Source organism: Ranitomeya variabilis, chromosome 2, assembly GCF_051348905.1.
Source record: "Ranitomeya variabilis isolate aRanVar5 chromosome 2, aRanVar5.hap1, whole genome shotgun sequence".
NCBI classification, from domain to species: Eukaryota; Metazoa; Chordata; class Amphibia; order Anura; family Dendrobatidae; genus Ranitomeya; species Ranitomeya variabilis.
The window spans coordinates 687,388,106-687,405,719 of NC_135233.1; the positions used below are offsets into that span (position 1 = coordinate 687,388,106).

Genomic DNA, 17,614 nt, shown 5'->3' on the forward strand with positions numbered 1-17,614 from the left:
CATATGCTCGAAAATGATGCACGTCAGAGTACACAATGACTGTTAGCACCACTCTAGGCTATGGCGAAAATGCCCGAATCCCATTTTGCACGGAGTTCAGACATAATCCTTGCCTAAACCAAAGAACTTGGGCAAAAATGCTGTGTTAAAGCACCTTAATCAATGTGCACTGCTCAAAAATAAAGTGAACACTTAAACACAATGTAATTCCAAATCAGTCACACTTCTGTGAAATCAACCTGTCCAGTTAAGAAGCAACACTAATTGTGACTCTCTTTCTCCTGCTGTTGTACAGGATGGACAGACAACAGGTAGAAATTATAGACAATTAGCAAGACAACCCCTATAAAGTAGTAGTTTTGCAGGTGGTGACCACAGACCATTTCACTGTTCTAATGCTTTTGGCTGTTGCTTTGGGCACTTTTGCATTTTGTCATTGCTCTCACCCCTAGAGGTACTGTACAGTAGCATGAGGCGGTGTCTACAACCCACAGAAGTTGCTCGGGTAGTGCAGCTCATCCAGGATGGCACATCAATGCAAGCTGTAGCAAGAAGGGTAGCTGTGTGTCAGCACAGTGTCCTGAGCATGGAACAGATAGCAGGAGATGTGGATGGAGCCATAGGACAACAACCCAGCAGCAAGTGCAAGGAGGAACAAGAGAAGCAATGCCAGAGCCCTGCAAAATGACCTCCAGCAGGCCACCAACATCCATGTGTCTGCTCAAACTGTCAGAAACAGACCTCCATGAGATGTGGTATGAAGGCCCGATATCTACAAGTGGGTGTTGGGCAGCCCAACATTGTGCAGGGCGATTGGCATTTGCCAGATAACACCAATATTGGCAGATTCAACATTGGTGCCCTGTGCTCTTCATAGATGAGAGGAGGTTTGCAATTAGTACATGTGACAGTCTGGAGACGCCGTGGAGAACGTTCTGCTGTCTGCAACGTCCTCCAGAATGACTGGTTTGACAGGTCAGTAATGGTGTGGGGTGGCATTTCTTTGGAGGGCTGCATAGCTCTCCATGTTCTAGCCTAAGGTACCCTGACTGCCATTAGGTACCGGGATGAGATCTTCAGACCCATTGTGAGTCCATATGCAGGTGCAGTGGTCCCTGGGATCCTTCTAATGCATGACAATGCTAGGTCTCTTGTGCCTGAAGTGTGTCAGTACTTCCTGCGTCATGAAGGCATTGATGCTATGTACTGGCCTGCCTGTTCGCCAGACATGAATCCAATCGAGCACATCTGGGACATTGTGCCTCATTCCATCCACCAACGACACGTTGCACCACAGACTGTCCAGGAGGAGTTGACTGATGCTTTAATCCCTCAGCATAACATCCACCACCTCATCAGGAGCATGCCCAGGCGTTGTAGGGAGGTCATGCAGGCACTTGGAGGCCACAAACACTACTGAGCATCATTTCCTTGTCTTGAGGCATTTCCACTGAAGTTGAATCAGCCTGTAACTTGACTTTCCATTTTGATTTTGAGCCTCATTCCAACTCCAGACCTCCGTGGGATGTTAGTTGTGATTTACTTTGATCATTTTTAGGTTTTATTGTTCTCAACACATTCCACTATGTAATAAATAAAAATTTACAACTGGAATATTTCATTTAGTGATATATAGGATGTGGGATTTTAGTGTTCCCTCTATTTTTTTTTTAGCTGTGTATTATGCTATCCTATATTGGTTGTCTTTTCATACAACCTGCTGGTTATCTGTAGTGGCAGTTTTCAAGCACTAAAGTGTTCTAAAGATCACCTTGTGATATGCAACTCCTCTGAGTTGTCACCAAAACCAAAGTGGACAGCTCTCATGAGTAATCCAGGGTTTTTTTTCTTTTTTTTTTTCTTTCAATCACCATATGATTACAGACACATGGGCCTTTTTACTTGGTGCTAATTTTTATGATCTTAAGACACCCTCACAGAGAATTCTGTAGCCACACCGACTTGGTTGAAACCATGAACATTTGCACTAAATAAGAAGGACCAGATCTATGTAACTGTATGGCTTGTTTATATAAAAAAAGCAACAAAAAATAACGTATTCAGGGCGAGCAGCAGGAATAGAAGAATTGGCCACTTTTGACCCACTGATAGGTCCTCTTTAATTCAACCCAAGATTTTAGTAAATATCTGAAGAAAACGAGTATTTAGAACATTTATTAGCATCACTAAATACAAAGAACATTCCTGCACACTCCCTAGAACAGAGGAGTGTCATTTTATTTGTAATTTATATGGAAAATCAATTAAACTCCTTCCAAAGTTTCCACCAACAAGCAGCTAATTCGTATGCCAGCATTTCTTATTTTCCTGATCCATTTTCTTCCACCTCTAGCTGTTAAATGACGATGTTTCCATAGAAGTAAATACATTCATACTTCTCTTTTTGTTGGAGCAGAGCCACACTGTGAAGAACACGTGTGTGTGTGTGTGTCTGTGTGTGGTACACAAGAAGGTTTGTGCACCTTTACATGGTTTGGGTGGAAAATGAACACCAACTTTTCATAGCTTTTGTGTAATGCAAGTTGCTCCAAGATGTTTGCATTAAATGGTGAGAGAGGTTTGGGTTGTCGCAGCAAGGCTAACCTAGCCGGCAACATGTTGTAAATTTCCAGTAGTATTGATTAGCTGCAGTGGTATCCTTAGAGGACCGTTCATTAGAGCAGAACAACACGTGTGTTAATTTCTCATCTCCCCCTTCCCCTCACGTTGACTGCACTGATGAGAGCTGCTGGAGGTGTTTATGACACGTCTTGCACAGTACAAGTCATCTCTAAGCTTCTTTAGGGCCTTTTTTTCATCCCCATGCATGACGCCGCCTTCTGATGATTGTTTTTACCAATACATAGGGATAAAAGTTCACCTGCCCAGAGACGACTCTCTGGTAACGCCTTCTTCTTGGACTTGGTATATATTAAAATCTACACTTTATAAATTAATATCTCTGCAACAAAATGTAAAATTATATGTTTTATTCAGCTCTGCAGCCACTATTCCATCCATGATGTGGTCAGTTTAACTTGCTGTAACTGGATAATAGTCCTCTTTCGTCTGGTGTAAAAGCTGAACACTCTTCAGGAATTGTTTTTTTTAATTTTTCCATTCTATAAACTTTTTGGTCATTTCCTGAGCCCTTTTGTGACTTTCCACACGCATATTGCCTTTTTTTTTGTATTCGGGTTTTTCAGTTTTTCTTTTTTTTTTTTTTTTTTTTAATTCCATCAAACAATGAAAAAGGTGCTAGCGTATTCTCAGTATTTTTGCTGAAAAAAATGAAAACACAAAATGCCCAGGTATCTTTCAAGCAATCTTTTGAGCTTGCCCATTGTTCCTTTTATATAAAGTACTTAATTTTTAAGGTATTACTTTTTTAATGTTGATTTTCTATTAGTTTTAATGATATAAGTTTTTTTGGTGAGCCCCTTTCTTAACTAATCCTAATAATCAAGTATTTGTACGTTTTTATATAAAGTACTTAGCGCGTTTCCAGTGGAAAATGAGGAGATGCTCCAAAGCCTGAACATATTAACAGCATCTTGTGCTTACATGGAAATGAACATGTTCAATCTTTTGAGGGTTTCCAGGGAGCTTTTTCAGGAGGTTTTATGAAGCAGACTGCCTTAAGGGGGTATCTTTTAGCAAGCTTGGCTATTGTTTGGATGGAGTAATTTTGCACATGCATGCACACTGGTGATTTTAGTCCTTGATCCATGATGATTGCTGGGGCCTCATTGATCAGTACAGCACCCAGTCATGGAGTTAGGTAGAATATGAATGAAGCATGCAACCTGCAGATCTGTCGTTGTCTATCGGGCCTATATGTTTGCCTGTTGCTTTTGGCCTACTACGAGACCCTGCTGATCTGCTTTTCAGGTACTATTATGAACACTCTTTATTGTATGTGTGAAGTTTCAAGTTTACATGTTTATTTTCCAGCTGGAACAATTTGAGAGCACCATTGGGTTCAAGTTGCCTAACCATCGTGCTGCCAAGAGATTGTGGAAGGTTTGCGTGGAGCATCATACATTTTACAGGTATTTTCAAGAGCAGGCTACCTTCAAGCTGGTGAGCTGCATTGTTACAGGAATTTCTAGCTACAGTTTGGCTAGGTTTCTGAAAGACATGGTTGTGCCCAGCACTGTCATAACCATTTTGGGTAGAATCCATATCAGACTATACTGTTAGGGCTCCCTGATCACAGCATTGCATCTGATGCCACTGATGACAGTTTCAGCATCAGTCGGGAGTCGTAACTAGTAGAGTTGGTTGTGTCTTAAGGGGAATGTATCACAGTAGTGTGCTGCCCAGTTTTTGCCCACGCAGCCGACGACCACAACATGTGAACCCAGCCTAAATCCTTCCATGTTTGTTTTTATTCCATGAAGCAGCCAAAGCGTGTATTGCTGCCAATGTCCTCTCTTGTCATATATTTCATAGATAATAGCATATATGGCAGACTGTGCAGAAGCCTGTGGGACTACAAACATTGTGTAGTCAAAGATCTGATATTCTGTTTACAAGCAGGTGGCATCTTTAAGTGTTGTGGGTATCCCAATTGCCATCTGTTACCTTTGTTGTCACTTTTTTGTTTCTGTTGTATTCTATTATTAATAACGCCTGGGTACAGATGGCCTAAATTGAGCAAGAAGTACATTTTGCCTCCTTCATCTCTTTTCTATACTACTTTATATGAAATATATCCTATTCGACATGATTATTGAGCCCAGTGATTGGTTGCAGTGGTCACATTGTGTAGCTCTGATGTCAACCATGTCAACATTTGCAGAGAGTAGCAGTGGAGAGTCGTGGGGTAATTTTTACAGTTAAAGCCTTAGGAGAAAAAATGGTAGCAAAGTGTTAATTAATATGTTGTAGAACTTTAAATGTCTTACAGGTCGGTGGTGCTCCAGGTTCTGAGACCCCCAACAACTGCTCAAAATACTATACAGAAGCGTTCTCTCAGACTTGTGGTGTCCTGACTCATAGACTTAATGTTGAGCCAATGCAGAAACTGAGTGCCTCCAAAAGGGAGAACTGTTGAAAAGTATTTTAAGCAATCGGTAGGAGTCTCAGGATGGTTAAAGTTATGAAACATATTTAAAAACAAAATCTATAATACTTTGTAGATGGAAAACCCACTTAACACTGAACCATGCCCTTTATAATGTGGTAGGTTGTGTTGGTATACACTGCTATTTTTAAAGAGTAAATTACGTTCCCTACCACTGACTCCTGTATTTTAGATTTGAGCCCCATATAATTCCAGGTCTGTTAAGCAGATACTGACTTTAAAAAGAGCAAATTGTTGCATCTTTTCACTTTTCTCATCAGTAACAATTGGTGTCGAGCACAATAGCGCTCAAGGGGTGTATGACTTCTTAAAAGTTAGTTAGATGGATGAAGCAGTGGTGTGTTCTTTTTTCTCTTTTCCGAAGCAAATGTTTGGAAATTTCTTATATATTCTTTAACAGGCAATAATAACAATAACTAATGCGCTCATTTACAGCTAGTTCCAAATCTAAACATAGACCTATTTCTGGAATTTAAAGGAATAATACGTCTTTATAAAGTTGGACTTAATCAGCTCTCCCTGAGCTTTGGTGTACTACGAAGATGGCAGCATCAAAGGAGTTGTCAGACGTAATATTTTTATCTCTATGCTTCCAGTATGTGAAAACTGTTAGATGTACTAACCACCTAATTTTCCATTCTTGCTCTCCGTTACAATCATCAGCTTTTGTGTATATATGGCTGCGGCTGTTTCTTCATGTCACCATGTGCTGGTGTCGTCATCCACTCATTGGCTGCAGCAGTCACATGATGATGGTGTGACATCACTGTAGCCATATCCACAATGACTGGGGCAGCCTCAGAGAGCCGGTGCTGGGACATGGTGTGACATCACTGCTGAAGTCACACCAACAATGACTGGGGGAAACCTCAGAGAGCCGGTGCCTGGGACATGGTGTGACATCACTGCTGAAGTCACACAAACAATGACTGGGGGAAACCTCAGAGAGCCGGTGCTGGGACATGGTGTGACATCACTGCTGAAGTCACACCAACAATGACTGGGGGAAACCTCAGAGAGCCGGTGCTGGGACATGGTGTGACATCACTGCTGAAGTCACACCAACAATGACTGGGGGAAACCTCAGAGAGCCGGTGCCTGGGACATGGTGTGACATCACTGCTGAAGTCACACCAACAATGACTGGGGAAGCCTCAGAGAGCCGGTGCTGGGACATGGTGTGACATCACTGCTGAAGTCACACCAACAATGACTGGGGGAAACCTCAGAGAGCCGGTGCCTGGGACATGGTGTGACATCACTGCTGAAGTCACACCAACAATGACTGGGGAAGCCTCAGAGAGCCGGTGCTGGGACATGGTGTGACATCACTGCTGAAGTCACACCAACAATGACTGGGGAAGCCTCAGAGAGCCGGTGCTGGGACATGGTGTGACATCACTGCTGAAGTCACACCAACAATGACTGGGGGAAACCTCAGAGAGCCGGTGCCTGGGAGATAGTGTGACATCACTGCTGAAGTCACACCAACAATGACTGGGGGAAACCTCAGAGAGCCGGTGCCTGGGACATGGTGTGACATCACTGCTGAAGTCACACCAACAATGACTGGGGGAAACCTCAGAGAGCCGGTGCCTGGGACATGGTGTGACATCACTGCTGAAGTCACACCAACAATGACTGGGGAAGCCTCAGAGAGCCGGTGCTGGGACATGGTGTGACATCACTGCTGAAGTCACACCAACAATGACTGGGGGAAACCTCAGAGAGCCGGTGCCTGGGACATGGTGTGACATCACTGCTGAAGTCACACCAACAATGACTGGGGAAGCCTCAGAGAGCCGGTGCTGGGACATGGTGTGACATCACTGCTGAAGTCACACCAACAATGACTGGGGAAGCCTCAGAGAGCCGGTGCTGGGACATGGTGTGACATCACTGCTGAAGTCACACCAACAATGACTGGGGAAGCCTCAGAGAGCCGGTGCTGGGACATGGTGTGACATCACTGCTGAAGTCACACCAACAATGACTGGGGGAAACCTCAGAGAGCCGGTGCCTGGGAGATAGTGTGACATCACTGCTGAAGTCACACCAACAATGACTGGGGGAAACCTCAGAGAGCCGGTGCCTGGGACATGGTGTGACATCACTGCTGAAGTCACACCAACAATGACTGGGGGAAACCTCAGAGAGCCGGTGCCTGGGACATGGTGTGACATCACTGCTGAAGTCACACCAACAATGACTGGGGAAGCCTCAGAGAGCCGGTGCTGGGACATGGTGTGACATCACTGCTGAAGTCACACCAACAATGACTGGGGAAGCCTCAGAGAGCCGGTGCTGGGACATGGTGTGACATCACTGCTGAAGTCACACCAACAATGACTGGGGGAAACCTCAGAGAGCCGGTGCCTGGGAGATAGTGTGACATCACTGCTGAAGTCACACCAACAATGACTGGGGAAGCCTCAGAGAGCCGGTGCTGGGACATGGTGTGACATCACTGCTGAAGTCACACCAACAATGACTGGGGGAAACCTCAGAGAGCCGGTGCCTGGGACATGATGTGACATCACTGCTGAAGTCACACCAACAATGACTGGGGGAAACCTCAGAGAGCCGGTGCTGGGACATGGTGTGACATCACTGCTGAAGTCACACCAACAATGACTGGGGGAAACCTCAGAGAGCCGGTGCCTGGGACATGGTGTGACATCACTGCTGAAGTCACACCAACAATGACTGGGGAAGCCTCAGAGAGCCGGTGCTGGGACATGGTGTGACATCACTGCTGAAGTCACACCAACAATGACTGGGGAAGCCTCAGAGAGCCGGTGCTGGGACATGGTGTGACATCACTGCTGAAGTCACACCAACAATGACTGGGGGAAACCTCAGAGAGCCGGTGCTGGGGCATAGTGTGACATCACTGCTGCAGCCGCATCAACAATGACTGGGGGAAGCCTCAGAGAGACTGTGCTGGCTCATGGTGTGACATCACTGCTGCAGTCATATCAACAATGACTGGGGGAAGCCTCAGAGAGCCGGTGCTGGGACACGGTGTGACATCACTGCTGCTGCTGTATCAACAATGACTGCGGGAAGTGTCAGAGAGCCGGTGCTGGGATATGGTGTGACATCATTGCTGCAGTCATATCAACAATGACTGGGGGAAGCCTCAGAGCCGGTTCTGGAATAGCATTGGTTAAGTACATCTGATTCTGTTATTGTTACATATAGTGAACCTATGGATCAAAATATTGAACCAGCACCTCTTTTAGGTTTTTGCACCCCCTGATTGAGTTTATCTGTTTTAGGCACACCTAAGCAAACAGATTGCAAAATACATACAAAAAAAACCCCACATGGATATGCAATTCCCATAGACAAACATTGGTGGTAGTAGTAATTCTGCCATTATTACAAGGCACTTTGTGATATTTCTGCTCAGCTCGATCATCCCTGCTTAGCTATTAGTGCCTTTGAAGCCTAGGTCTGATTGCTGAGGTTTATTTTTCACCAAAGTCTCATTATACTGGGGCTCGAGACAACAATGATGTTTCTTCTAATTAGAGAAGTTGAATTATATTGCTTTGGAGTGAAGACCTTTGATAGTGCTCATATTGTTTTATCTTGACATTCCCGCAGGCTCTCCTCTATTGAACAGCCTCCTAAAGCCAGGTTCTTGACTTTGGGATCGAAGTTTCGGTACAGTGGTCGCACACAGGCACAGACGCGAGAAGCGAGCACAAGGATAGACAGACCGGCTCCTTCCTTTGAACGTACAGCCAGCAAACGTATGTCCAGGAGTCTTGATGGAGGTAAAATGCAGCGTGTATTAGGTCTAGTAAAGATAACCCGTCAGCTGAATAAGTGTCATTTACCTAATAGATTTAGTGGAAGTCGGCAGGTTAGTAGCATTTTTAGCATGTCTGGCAGGCTTACCGGAAGAGCTGATACAGTGAGAAAATGACGTTCTATTCTCTTTGTAGCGGCTCACTTTCCCATCATCGGGGTATGGCAGGAACTGTTACTGTCATCTGTCATTATACACCATGATGGACACCCTGCTCTCCACACATACGCTGCAAGCAGGCTTTCTGTTACATGGAGTGTGTCAGTGTAGAATAACCATTCAAACCAAGTACAGGCGTTAGGTGCACCCTTGGTGTGGCCAAACATTTAAAGGGAACCTGTCACCCCCCCCCCCCCCCCCCCCCGTCCCCTGGCGTTTTCAACTAAAAGAGCCACCTTGTGCAGCACTAATGCTGCATTCTGTCAAGGTGGCTCTTTTATTTAGGGTCCCTTCCAGCGCTGAAATAATCGTTTTTATAATTTGCCTGCCATACCTGTAGTCTGTCCGGGGGGCATGTTTTTTCCCCCGGCCACAAACGCCTCCCAGCCATCACTCATTTCCTCTGTGTGCCGCCTCCTGTGCCTTCATTTACGTCCCCGGCGCCTGTGCTGTAAGTTGTTTTGTTTTTTTCGGGCATGCGCAGTTTGCGCTGCCCTTCGACTCCCATCACATGATGGGAACTTACAGCACAGGCATAGGCTCTTTTAGTTAAAAACGCCTGGGGGGTGACAGGTTCCCTTTAAGTGCAGCTTCCCTTCTACTTGTTTTCCATTTATCTCAGCCCGTCTCTGGCTCAATAAAGTGATAGCTGTCAATCAAAGAAAAGGAGAGATGGAGGGAAAATGAGCAGCTGGGAAAGGTGCAGTTAAATGTCTGGTCATACCATGGGTACACCGAGCACCTGTACTTGGTTTGAACACTTGTTCTGTACTGAAAGACTCCCTTTAAGGTGCCATGGTAGTGATAACCCTATCACAGTTTAGTCAGCGGTGACTGTAACCATTCCCTGCACTGCCCCAATGACTGGAAGGGAGGGGCTGCAGAGCGAATATAACTTAGTTTCTCCCTTTAGCTGTTCTTCCAGTAATTCAGCCAGACATGTTTATACTGCTATCTACCTGCGGATTACCCCCTATATCTTGAATATTTACAGTGTACTCTTGATCATAAACCCCAAGTGTACGGCAGACATTGCTGCATTAATATTTTACATGTACAAGAATTGAATATTTTGTGTGGCCATCAGCAGCATGGAAATTAGCTGACAACTGAATTTTTTTTTTTCTGTCTTTCGTCACCAGTAGAAGCCAATTCTGATAAAAAGACGCCATGCTTATTCCCAGGATATGCCCACATTGCAGTTCTTAAAGGGGTGGTCTGAAGGGAAAGCATTTGTCTCCTAACTCCCGATCTATTTAGTCCCATTATCTGCTATTTTCTGATCTACTTGGATTATAATTCCCTACCGTTCCCTCACTATCTAACAGCTGTTGTAGTTTTATTTTCCTACTTCCGATATGATGATGATTTATGAGTATCACCAGTGCAGGCGGGGATACTCACGTGAAGCATCATCAGGGGGCACTAAACAGTCCATTCCATTTTGTTGACTAATTTAAGATGGGTGACATTTTGTGCTTTTGTTTAGGACTGTACGTATTGGTGGTCATGCTTTTATTATTTCCTTCATTTTGTTCCTTTCCATGTAAGTGTGTATTATTTTATTTTTTTGTTACATTTGTAAATTGCAGCTGTAGAAGTCAAAGGAAAAAATGTCTTCACGTTTCTCCATACTCCGCTGATGGGAGTGAAGCCATTGACTGTAGGCAGCACAGAGGCTCCCAACTACCATGGCTGCAGTAGTGCCGGCCTCACTGTCCGTAACATGGTCACATAGGGCATGTGTTCAAGGGAAGCCGTCGCCATGCTTTCCCTTAGGAAATACATGGACCTGGAGATCCTGCAGTTTAGACAATGTAAAGTGTACAAGAAAGGGGACACGAGCCTGTTATGTTGTTTTTTTTTTTTTTGCCAAAAGGAATATTGAGCAACCCAGATTTGGAGCTTAGTATATCATTTGGCCAATCACAACTGAATATTGCATAAACCTCATCATTGGGCGAGCTATTGACCCTTACCTGATTGTTTTTACTATGTTCTCTTACCAAGTCATCAGAGGAGGAAGTGACTGTCAGAGGATCTTCTGTGTCCTCAGATCCACCTTCTTGGACTATTAAACCACTCGGTGTCATCATAGGGACACTGGGCCTCACAGCAATTAACCCGATCTGATGGATCATTTTCTAGACACAGTAAAGAGGCTTTCATTTGTAGATTTAATTATAGTGGTCCTGCATTTGTATGTTAAGATATCAAATGCGTACCCCTTCACATTTTCTCTTGTATAACTGGAAGTTATGATTGTCTCAAAATAACAGCAGTGAAATAATTTCTGCCATTGCCCTGGAATTTGAACAACTTAATAAAGACCGCAAACCAAACTGCTTCTTCTCGGGGATATTGTTAGTGCAGTTCGCCGATATTCCAAGGTAGATCAGATATTCCATATGACATGGCAGATCACCAAGCTTCACAGTACAAACTTGCATACATTATTAAACATCTTAGACCTGATGAGGCTGATATACTTTGAAAATTCCTATCAGATTGACTGCATACTCCTTTTTTTCTTTCTTTGTTGTTAAAATTACTGCATACTCCTTTTTTTCTTTCATTGTTGTTAAAATGAGCAGTTTTAGTCCAGCTAGAGGTACTCATAATTTTTTTTCATATATTTTACTTGTTTGGTTATTTAGTCATGAATTTTCAAAGTAAACACACTAGCCCCATCAGGTCTCCTCTTTTTAGAACTATATACAGCATTGTGAAACCTGTGGACATATTGGCCATTAGTATTCTAGAGCTATGTGGAAATGGGTTGATTATGTGTACTTTGCTGCCACCTACTAGTCATTGCATGTCAGTAAGGGAGGTGATGAGGAAGGAAGATGGTTTTTAGGTCTGTCTCATAACAGATCTAGTCTCCTTGGAGATAAACTTTAAGCCAACAGCCTTTTTAGGGTATGTGCCCACATTTAGTATTTCCAGCAAAAAAATATGCAAAGACCGATTTGATGGTAGGAAAAACACCCCATAAAATATGTCCATTTTAACTTTTGCTTTTCATGCATTTTTTTTCTCATGCATTGGAATGAGTTGCTTCAAATCTGCAAGGAAAAAATCTGCAACGAGTGCTTGAGATTTCAGGAATTGTATTCACTTTGCTGGTATTAGGAAATCCTTCAGTTTTGTGACAAAACAGGCTGGAGAATCGCAACAAAAACACAGCAAATACGTAGCTTAAAGCCATGTCCACAGGTTCAGTATTTTCCACCATCAATATTGCTTTATTGAACATACACATAAAGCACATATGTGATCTACACCCCAAAATTACTGCAAAAATATGACCAAAATGTGGGACAAAGGGGACACTTTGAATGCAGCATTTTTCCTGCTAAGAAAGCAACAGTAAAAACTGTGCATGTGAACATAGCCTTAGACTGTTACTTTGTGTGAAGATGGAGAGCTGGCCAAGGTGGCAAGGAGACTGTAGGGAGGTCAAAGGTCACTCATCCAGCTCTGTTAAAGGGACTCGCACAGAATGACTGTTCAAACCAAGCACAGGCTCTCTGTGATTCATGATTTATAAAAAGCTTCATGCCTGCATGTTTTCCATCTATCTCCCCCCTTCTCTGGGTGTATGAAGCCAGAGCTGTAAATCAAATAGGTGGTGGAGATAGCGGGACAGCAAGTAGGTGGGAAGGTGTATATAAAGGATTGATTGGCCCGCCATGAAGCACTGAGCAGCGAGATTTTGAACAGTCATCCTGTGCGACAGTCCCTTTAAACCTAGACAAAAGCTTTAAAGATAGTGATGTGGGCGTCCTCAATCATTTCCATTCTGTGCAATCCTTGGGCACAGCTTCCCTCTCCTCGGGAGGCGGTTGTAGGGGCTCACAGGTGAGGCCTTCATTTCTAGGCTACCTCTGGCTCGGAGTCCGATACTTGCAGGAGAATGCTATTGAAGCAATTAGGGTGAGATTTGGAGAGAAAGGGGAAGGGTTGGGGTCCTGTTATCCTCCTCAGGTCAGTACACATTTGTGGGGTTCTTTTGGACATCAACCATTTTAAGGAGCTTGCAGAATAGAAGGATCAGTTTAATGACAAAATTGAGACTGGGATGTACAGGAGCTCAGCTTCTATGTCACTTAGGCTACTTTCACACATCAGGTTTTCAGTGTCAGGATAAATCCGGCAAATGTTGGAAAAACTGGATCCGGCGCAGATTGTGAAACTGATGTGACGGATCCGTTTTTTTTTACGGGTCCGGCTAGCATATCTAGATTATTGGATAAAAAAAAAATTTGGAGCATGCTCAGTTTAAAAAAATTGGATCAGGCTGCCGGATCCGCCTTTTTCCGGATCCAGCACCTTCCGGCTCCCATAGCCTTCCATTCTAGCAAACAGCCGGAACCGCCGGATCCGGCGTTTCAGGCTTTTTCGCCGGAGACAAAAAACGTTGCTATGGATGTTTTTTCAATAAACCGGAAGCGGCAGATTTGCCGGATCCGGCGAAAACCGGACGAAACGGAATGTCATCCGGTACTAATACAAGTCTATGGAAAAAACCTGATCCTGCGGCAACATTCGCCTGATCCGTTTTTTTGAAAATTAGCTGGATTTAGCCTGACACTGAAAACCTGATGTGTGAAAGTAGCCTTACTCTGTCATAGCAGAGCAGTCACTTAAAGGGGTGGGCTCACCATAACAATTTATCACCCATCAACAGGATGTGACAGTTTGCTGGGGATCTGACCCCCTACTGATCCCTACTAAGTGGCTCTGGAGCAATGATCACGCATGCTCTCCATTCATTATCTATAGGAAGGACAAATGGAGCCCATTCCAGGCACCTGTGACAGGATTGGTGATGAATTGTTATGGTGGGTAAAGCCTTAAGTGCATTATGATACTGCATGGTATTGCAAACCGTGTCAAGACCGTACTATGCCTCGATTAGTGCAGAGCGTGAGCTTCTGTCTTGGAATACCCTGATGGTTTTACTGTTAGAACATTGCTTCCTGGTAGTCTTTGTTGATACTACCGCATTTATTTTATTTTTGAGTTTTGCAATCTTGGAATATTCAGTGCCTTGTGATTGTATTACTTCTCGCTCAAAATTCAATAAATTTAGATCGATTACAAAAAAGCATACCGCGCCAACATTATGATTTTAATGATAAAGAAAGTAGTTTTTTTTGTTCCAGATGGAGTAGTTGCACTGTATATAATAAAAAAGCAAAAACAAACCCAACAAAACACACTTTTATGCGATTTATGTAATCTATTTTTTGATATGCACTTCACAACTATTTTTAATGTCATTTGTGACCTCAGCAATTTCTGGAAACTGAGCCAATTATGGACATAATACCTACAAATCTTCTGCCCATCCCTCTTTCCAGTATACCATAGTTTTATTGGTGATGTATATTCTGCCTTTTCCCAGCTCCGATTGGAAGCATCACAGATCAGAGCCTTCTGAGGGATGCATCGGTTTCTGCCGGAGACAGCGGCGTGGACGGCTTAATGTCCGGATCAATGGCTACAACTCGCGAAGCTCAGGATGGAATATCGGCACCCGGTGCTCCATCAGTATTCACGAACGACACCAAGGTAAGGGTAACACAGACCTGCTTAATAAGTTTGGGGGCTGGGTGTCGGTGCCATGGGCGCTGGGTGTCTGTGCCATGGGTGCTGGGTGGTAACTTCTGCTTCTTGTGCCTGTGTGCTATGGCTCTATACATTGTACACAATCATTGTTGTAGAACTGCAGAGTTGCATACAATAAATGTGTAATTAGTAAAGCTAGTTTAGTTATTCTGCAGTAATTACTGGCACACTCAGACATACAGACATTTGTACACGGTTTTCTAAATATTTTCAAGTTGAACTTCACTAATGACTAAGTGCTCATTTTGTCATGAGTTATTCCACTCCTGCACAAAACCAGCAATAACTGTGCAATGGTAACCAGATCTGAAGGCGATCTCCGAAAACATTCAGTTGTGGATTTCTACTGCAAGTGACAATGCTGCCGCCTTGCGTAAAAGCTGTCTGAACACATGCTGTCCGTGCCTTTAGGGGTCCCTGTGTGCCCACGTGGCTCCGATAACATGATTACCTGTCCATTATCTCAGCATTTCCCTTGCCTCTTACCAAGTAGTGAATTCTTTCCAGTACATTTAACATTAAAGGTTAGTTCAGAACATATAAATTATGGCAGCTGTATCCTGCCCTCCCCGCTCCTGCCTGCATCAATGTGTTGTAATCCTGGCTTGTTGCTGTGGCTCTCGCATGCTAATTATACTGTATGCTCAGATAATAGCCATCATTGTTTTCAGGTAGCTATTTTCTCCAGCCCTGAATACACAGAGTCCTAGGAGTCTGCTGGCGCACGCACGCAGTATAGATTGTGGCATGTATATACACTGTCCCGTTACTCTATGGGGAGAATTGTTTTCTGATTGCAGAGTACTGTATCTATATAAACTTGTTACTAACATTTTTCTATTGTTTTTTTCTTTCTCTGTTCCTATTGCGTACACATTTTTTTCACGTTTTCTTTTCTACACGATTGCATTTGAATACACACCCATATCCACCTGCTTGCTGCTGGTGTTGTTGGATTAGCTCAGTCACCCATTATCACAGTCACCCATCCACTGCAGTCATGCCATCTCCGCCAACCTGCCATCCATCCCGGAGATGGACTTGCCTTCAGATATTTCAGATGATGATGATGACACAGTGGAGGAACAGCATGAATTATCCTCTAGTGATGATGGCATACATATTAAGGACTGTACTACCAAGGAAGTGACCCCAATTCACAATGATTTGCTATCAAAAATCCTGGACTCTACCACTGATGCAGGCAGCCATTTTCCTCCACTAGCCGTTTACAATAGCCATCTGTCCGTAAAATACAAGGCCGTGGAATGTGGCTTCTTTTCATTCAGCTTTTGCAAAATCTTCTCTCTGAAGTTCCCTTCCTTGCTTGATGAGGATGGATACATTAGTTTCCCCAGTCTCCCAGAAGTTTGTGTGTCTTTCCTGCCATCTAATCTGCAGCGCTACGTTCCTCTTACCTCTCCGTCCTTCATCCCATCCCTCGTCCTCATATTTGTGCTGCTCCTTTCAGCCTCTCAGTCCGTCCCATTTTCATTGCTCCTTTCCCTTCCTCTTGCTCTGTCTCTTTGCTACCTGGAGCCTAAGACGAATCCATTGGGCTCTTTTTCTGACCCTGACCTGAATGAGAAAGCAGGGGAAGAGGTGTGTAACACTATTATGGCTGCCACTTGCATCTAGTTTTCACGTCTGTATGTTCTTTTTCAGTCTAGAGAAAATGTAGAACCAATGAAATGGGAGGAAAAAATTGAAATTTTATCTAATGTGTATGTGGCCAGGACATGGTTGTATAACATGGGGTAACTAAGCAGAGCACTTCTTACTCTTCTGATGCTAGAATAAGACAGTCGCTCTTTGTATGGGTATAGATGTGTTTGATTTACATTTCACTCACAATTCTTCTGGAATTGACCTAAAGGATTCTGTCCATATTCTTTATGCCCCTAGATCGCCACCTTTATCCTATTCTGTAGTTAAAGGGCCACTGTCACCCCCTCCAGCCGTTATAAACTAAAAGAGCCACCTTGTGCAGCAGTAATGCTGCAGTCTAACAAGGTGGCTCTTTTAGTTTTTGACTCAGTTATTCCCTCAATAAAGCGTTTTAAAATTTGCCCTAAATACCTGTCTGCAGACCTGGAGGAGGTCCGAAGCTTCCTCGGTGAATCTCCCAACGGCCATCACTCTTCTCTTCTGGGGATGTAGTCGCCGCCCCCTGCGCGCTGTTTCTTCTTAAATCCGGCGCCTGCGCTGTGCGTGCCTGCCTGGGGCCTGCGCAGTCTTCATCGTCAGTCACAGCTCAGATGCCGGGTGCCTGACTGCGCCTGTGCGGGCAGTGCGGCCACCCTGTTGCTGAATCCCCGCCCCGCACTGTGTTATTCATTATGCACAGTGCGGGGCTGGGGTTCCTGGGCATGCGCACTGCGCTGTTCAGACGCTCCCCCGCCTTCCAGCGTTGTTATTTGCGGCTGCTTAATTCCAAACGCTGGCAAGGAAACCTGTATATTCCGGCAACGCTGGAAGGCGGGGGAGCTGGGGGAGCGTCTGAACAGCGCAGTGCGCATGCCCAGGAACCCCAGCCCCGCACTGTGCATAATGAATAACACAGTGCGGGGCGGGGATTCAGCAACAGGGTGGCCGCACTGCCCGCACAGGCGCAGTCAGGCACCCTGCATCTGACCTATGACGGACAATGAAGACTGCGCCTGCACCAGGCAGGCACGCACAGCACAGGCGCCGGATTTAAGAAGAAACAGCGCGCAGGGGGCGGCGACTACATCCCCAGAAGAGAAGAGTGACGGCCGTTGGGAGATTCACAGAGGAAGCTTCGGACCGCCTCCAGGTCTGCAGACAGGTATTTAGGGCAAATTTTAAAACACTTTATTGAGGGAATAACTGAATCAAAAACTAAAAGAGCCACCTTGTTAGACTGCAGCATTACTGCTGCACAAGGT

General features: G+C 44.5%; 1 protein-coding gene across 21 annotated transcripts in view; it reads left to right on the top strand.

Moving 5' to 3' along the window:
• Window positions 1-17,614, top strand: part of EPB41L2 (erythrocyte membrane protein band 4.1 like 2) — a 193,161-nt gene that overhangs the window by 129,624 nt on the left and 45,923 nt on the right. For 11 of the 21 annotated variants that reach the window (XM_077289360.1, XM_077289368.1, XM_077289363.1 and 8 more), the window contains 4 exons: window positions 3,955-4,052; window positions 8,702-8,874; window positions 14,482-14,648; window positions 15,666-16,307. In XM_077289360.1, the coding sequence (XP_077145475.1) occupies window positions 3,955-4,052; window positions 8,702-8,874; window positions 14,482-14,648; window positions 15,666-16,307 (1,080 nt within the window). The remainder of the gene's footprint in view (window positions 1-3,954; window positions 4,053-8,701; window positions 8,875-14,481; window positions 14,649-15,665; window positions 16,308-17,614) is intronic. The other 10 variants (XM_077289370.1, XM_077289372.1, XM_077289376.1 and 7 more) reach the window with 1 other exon arrangement.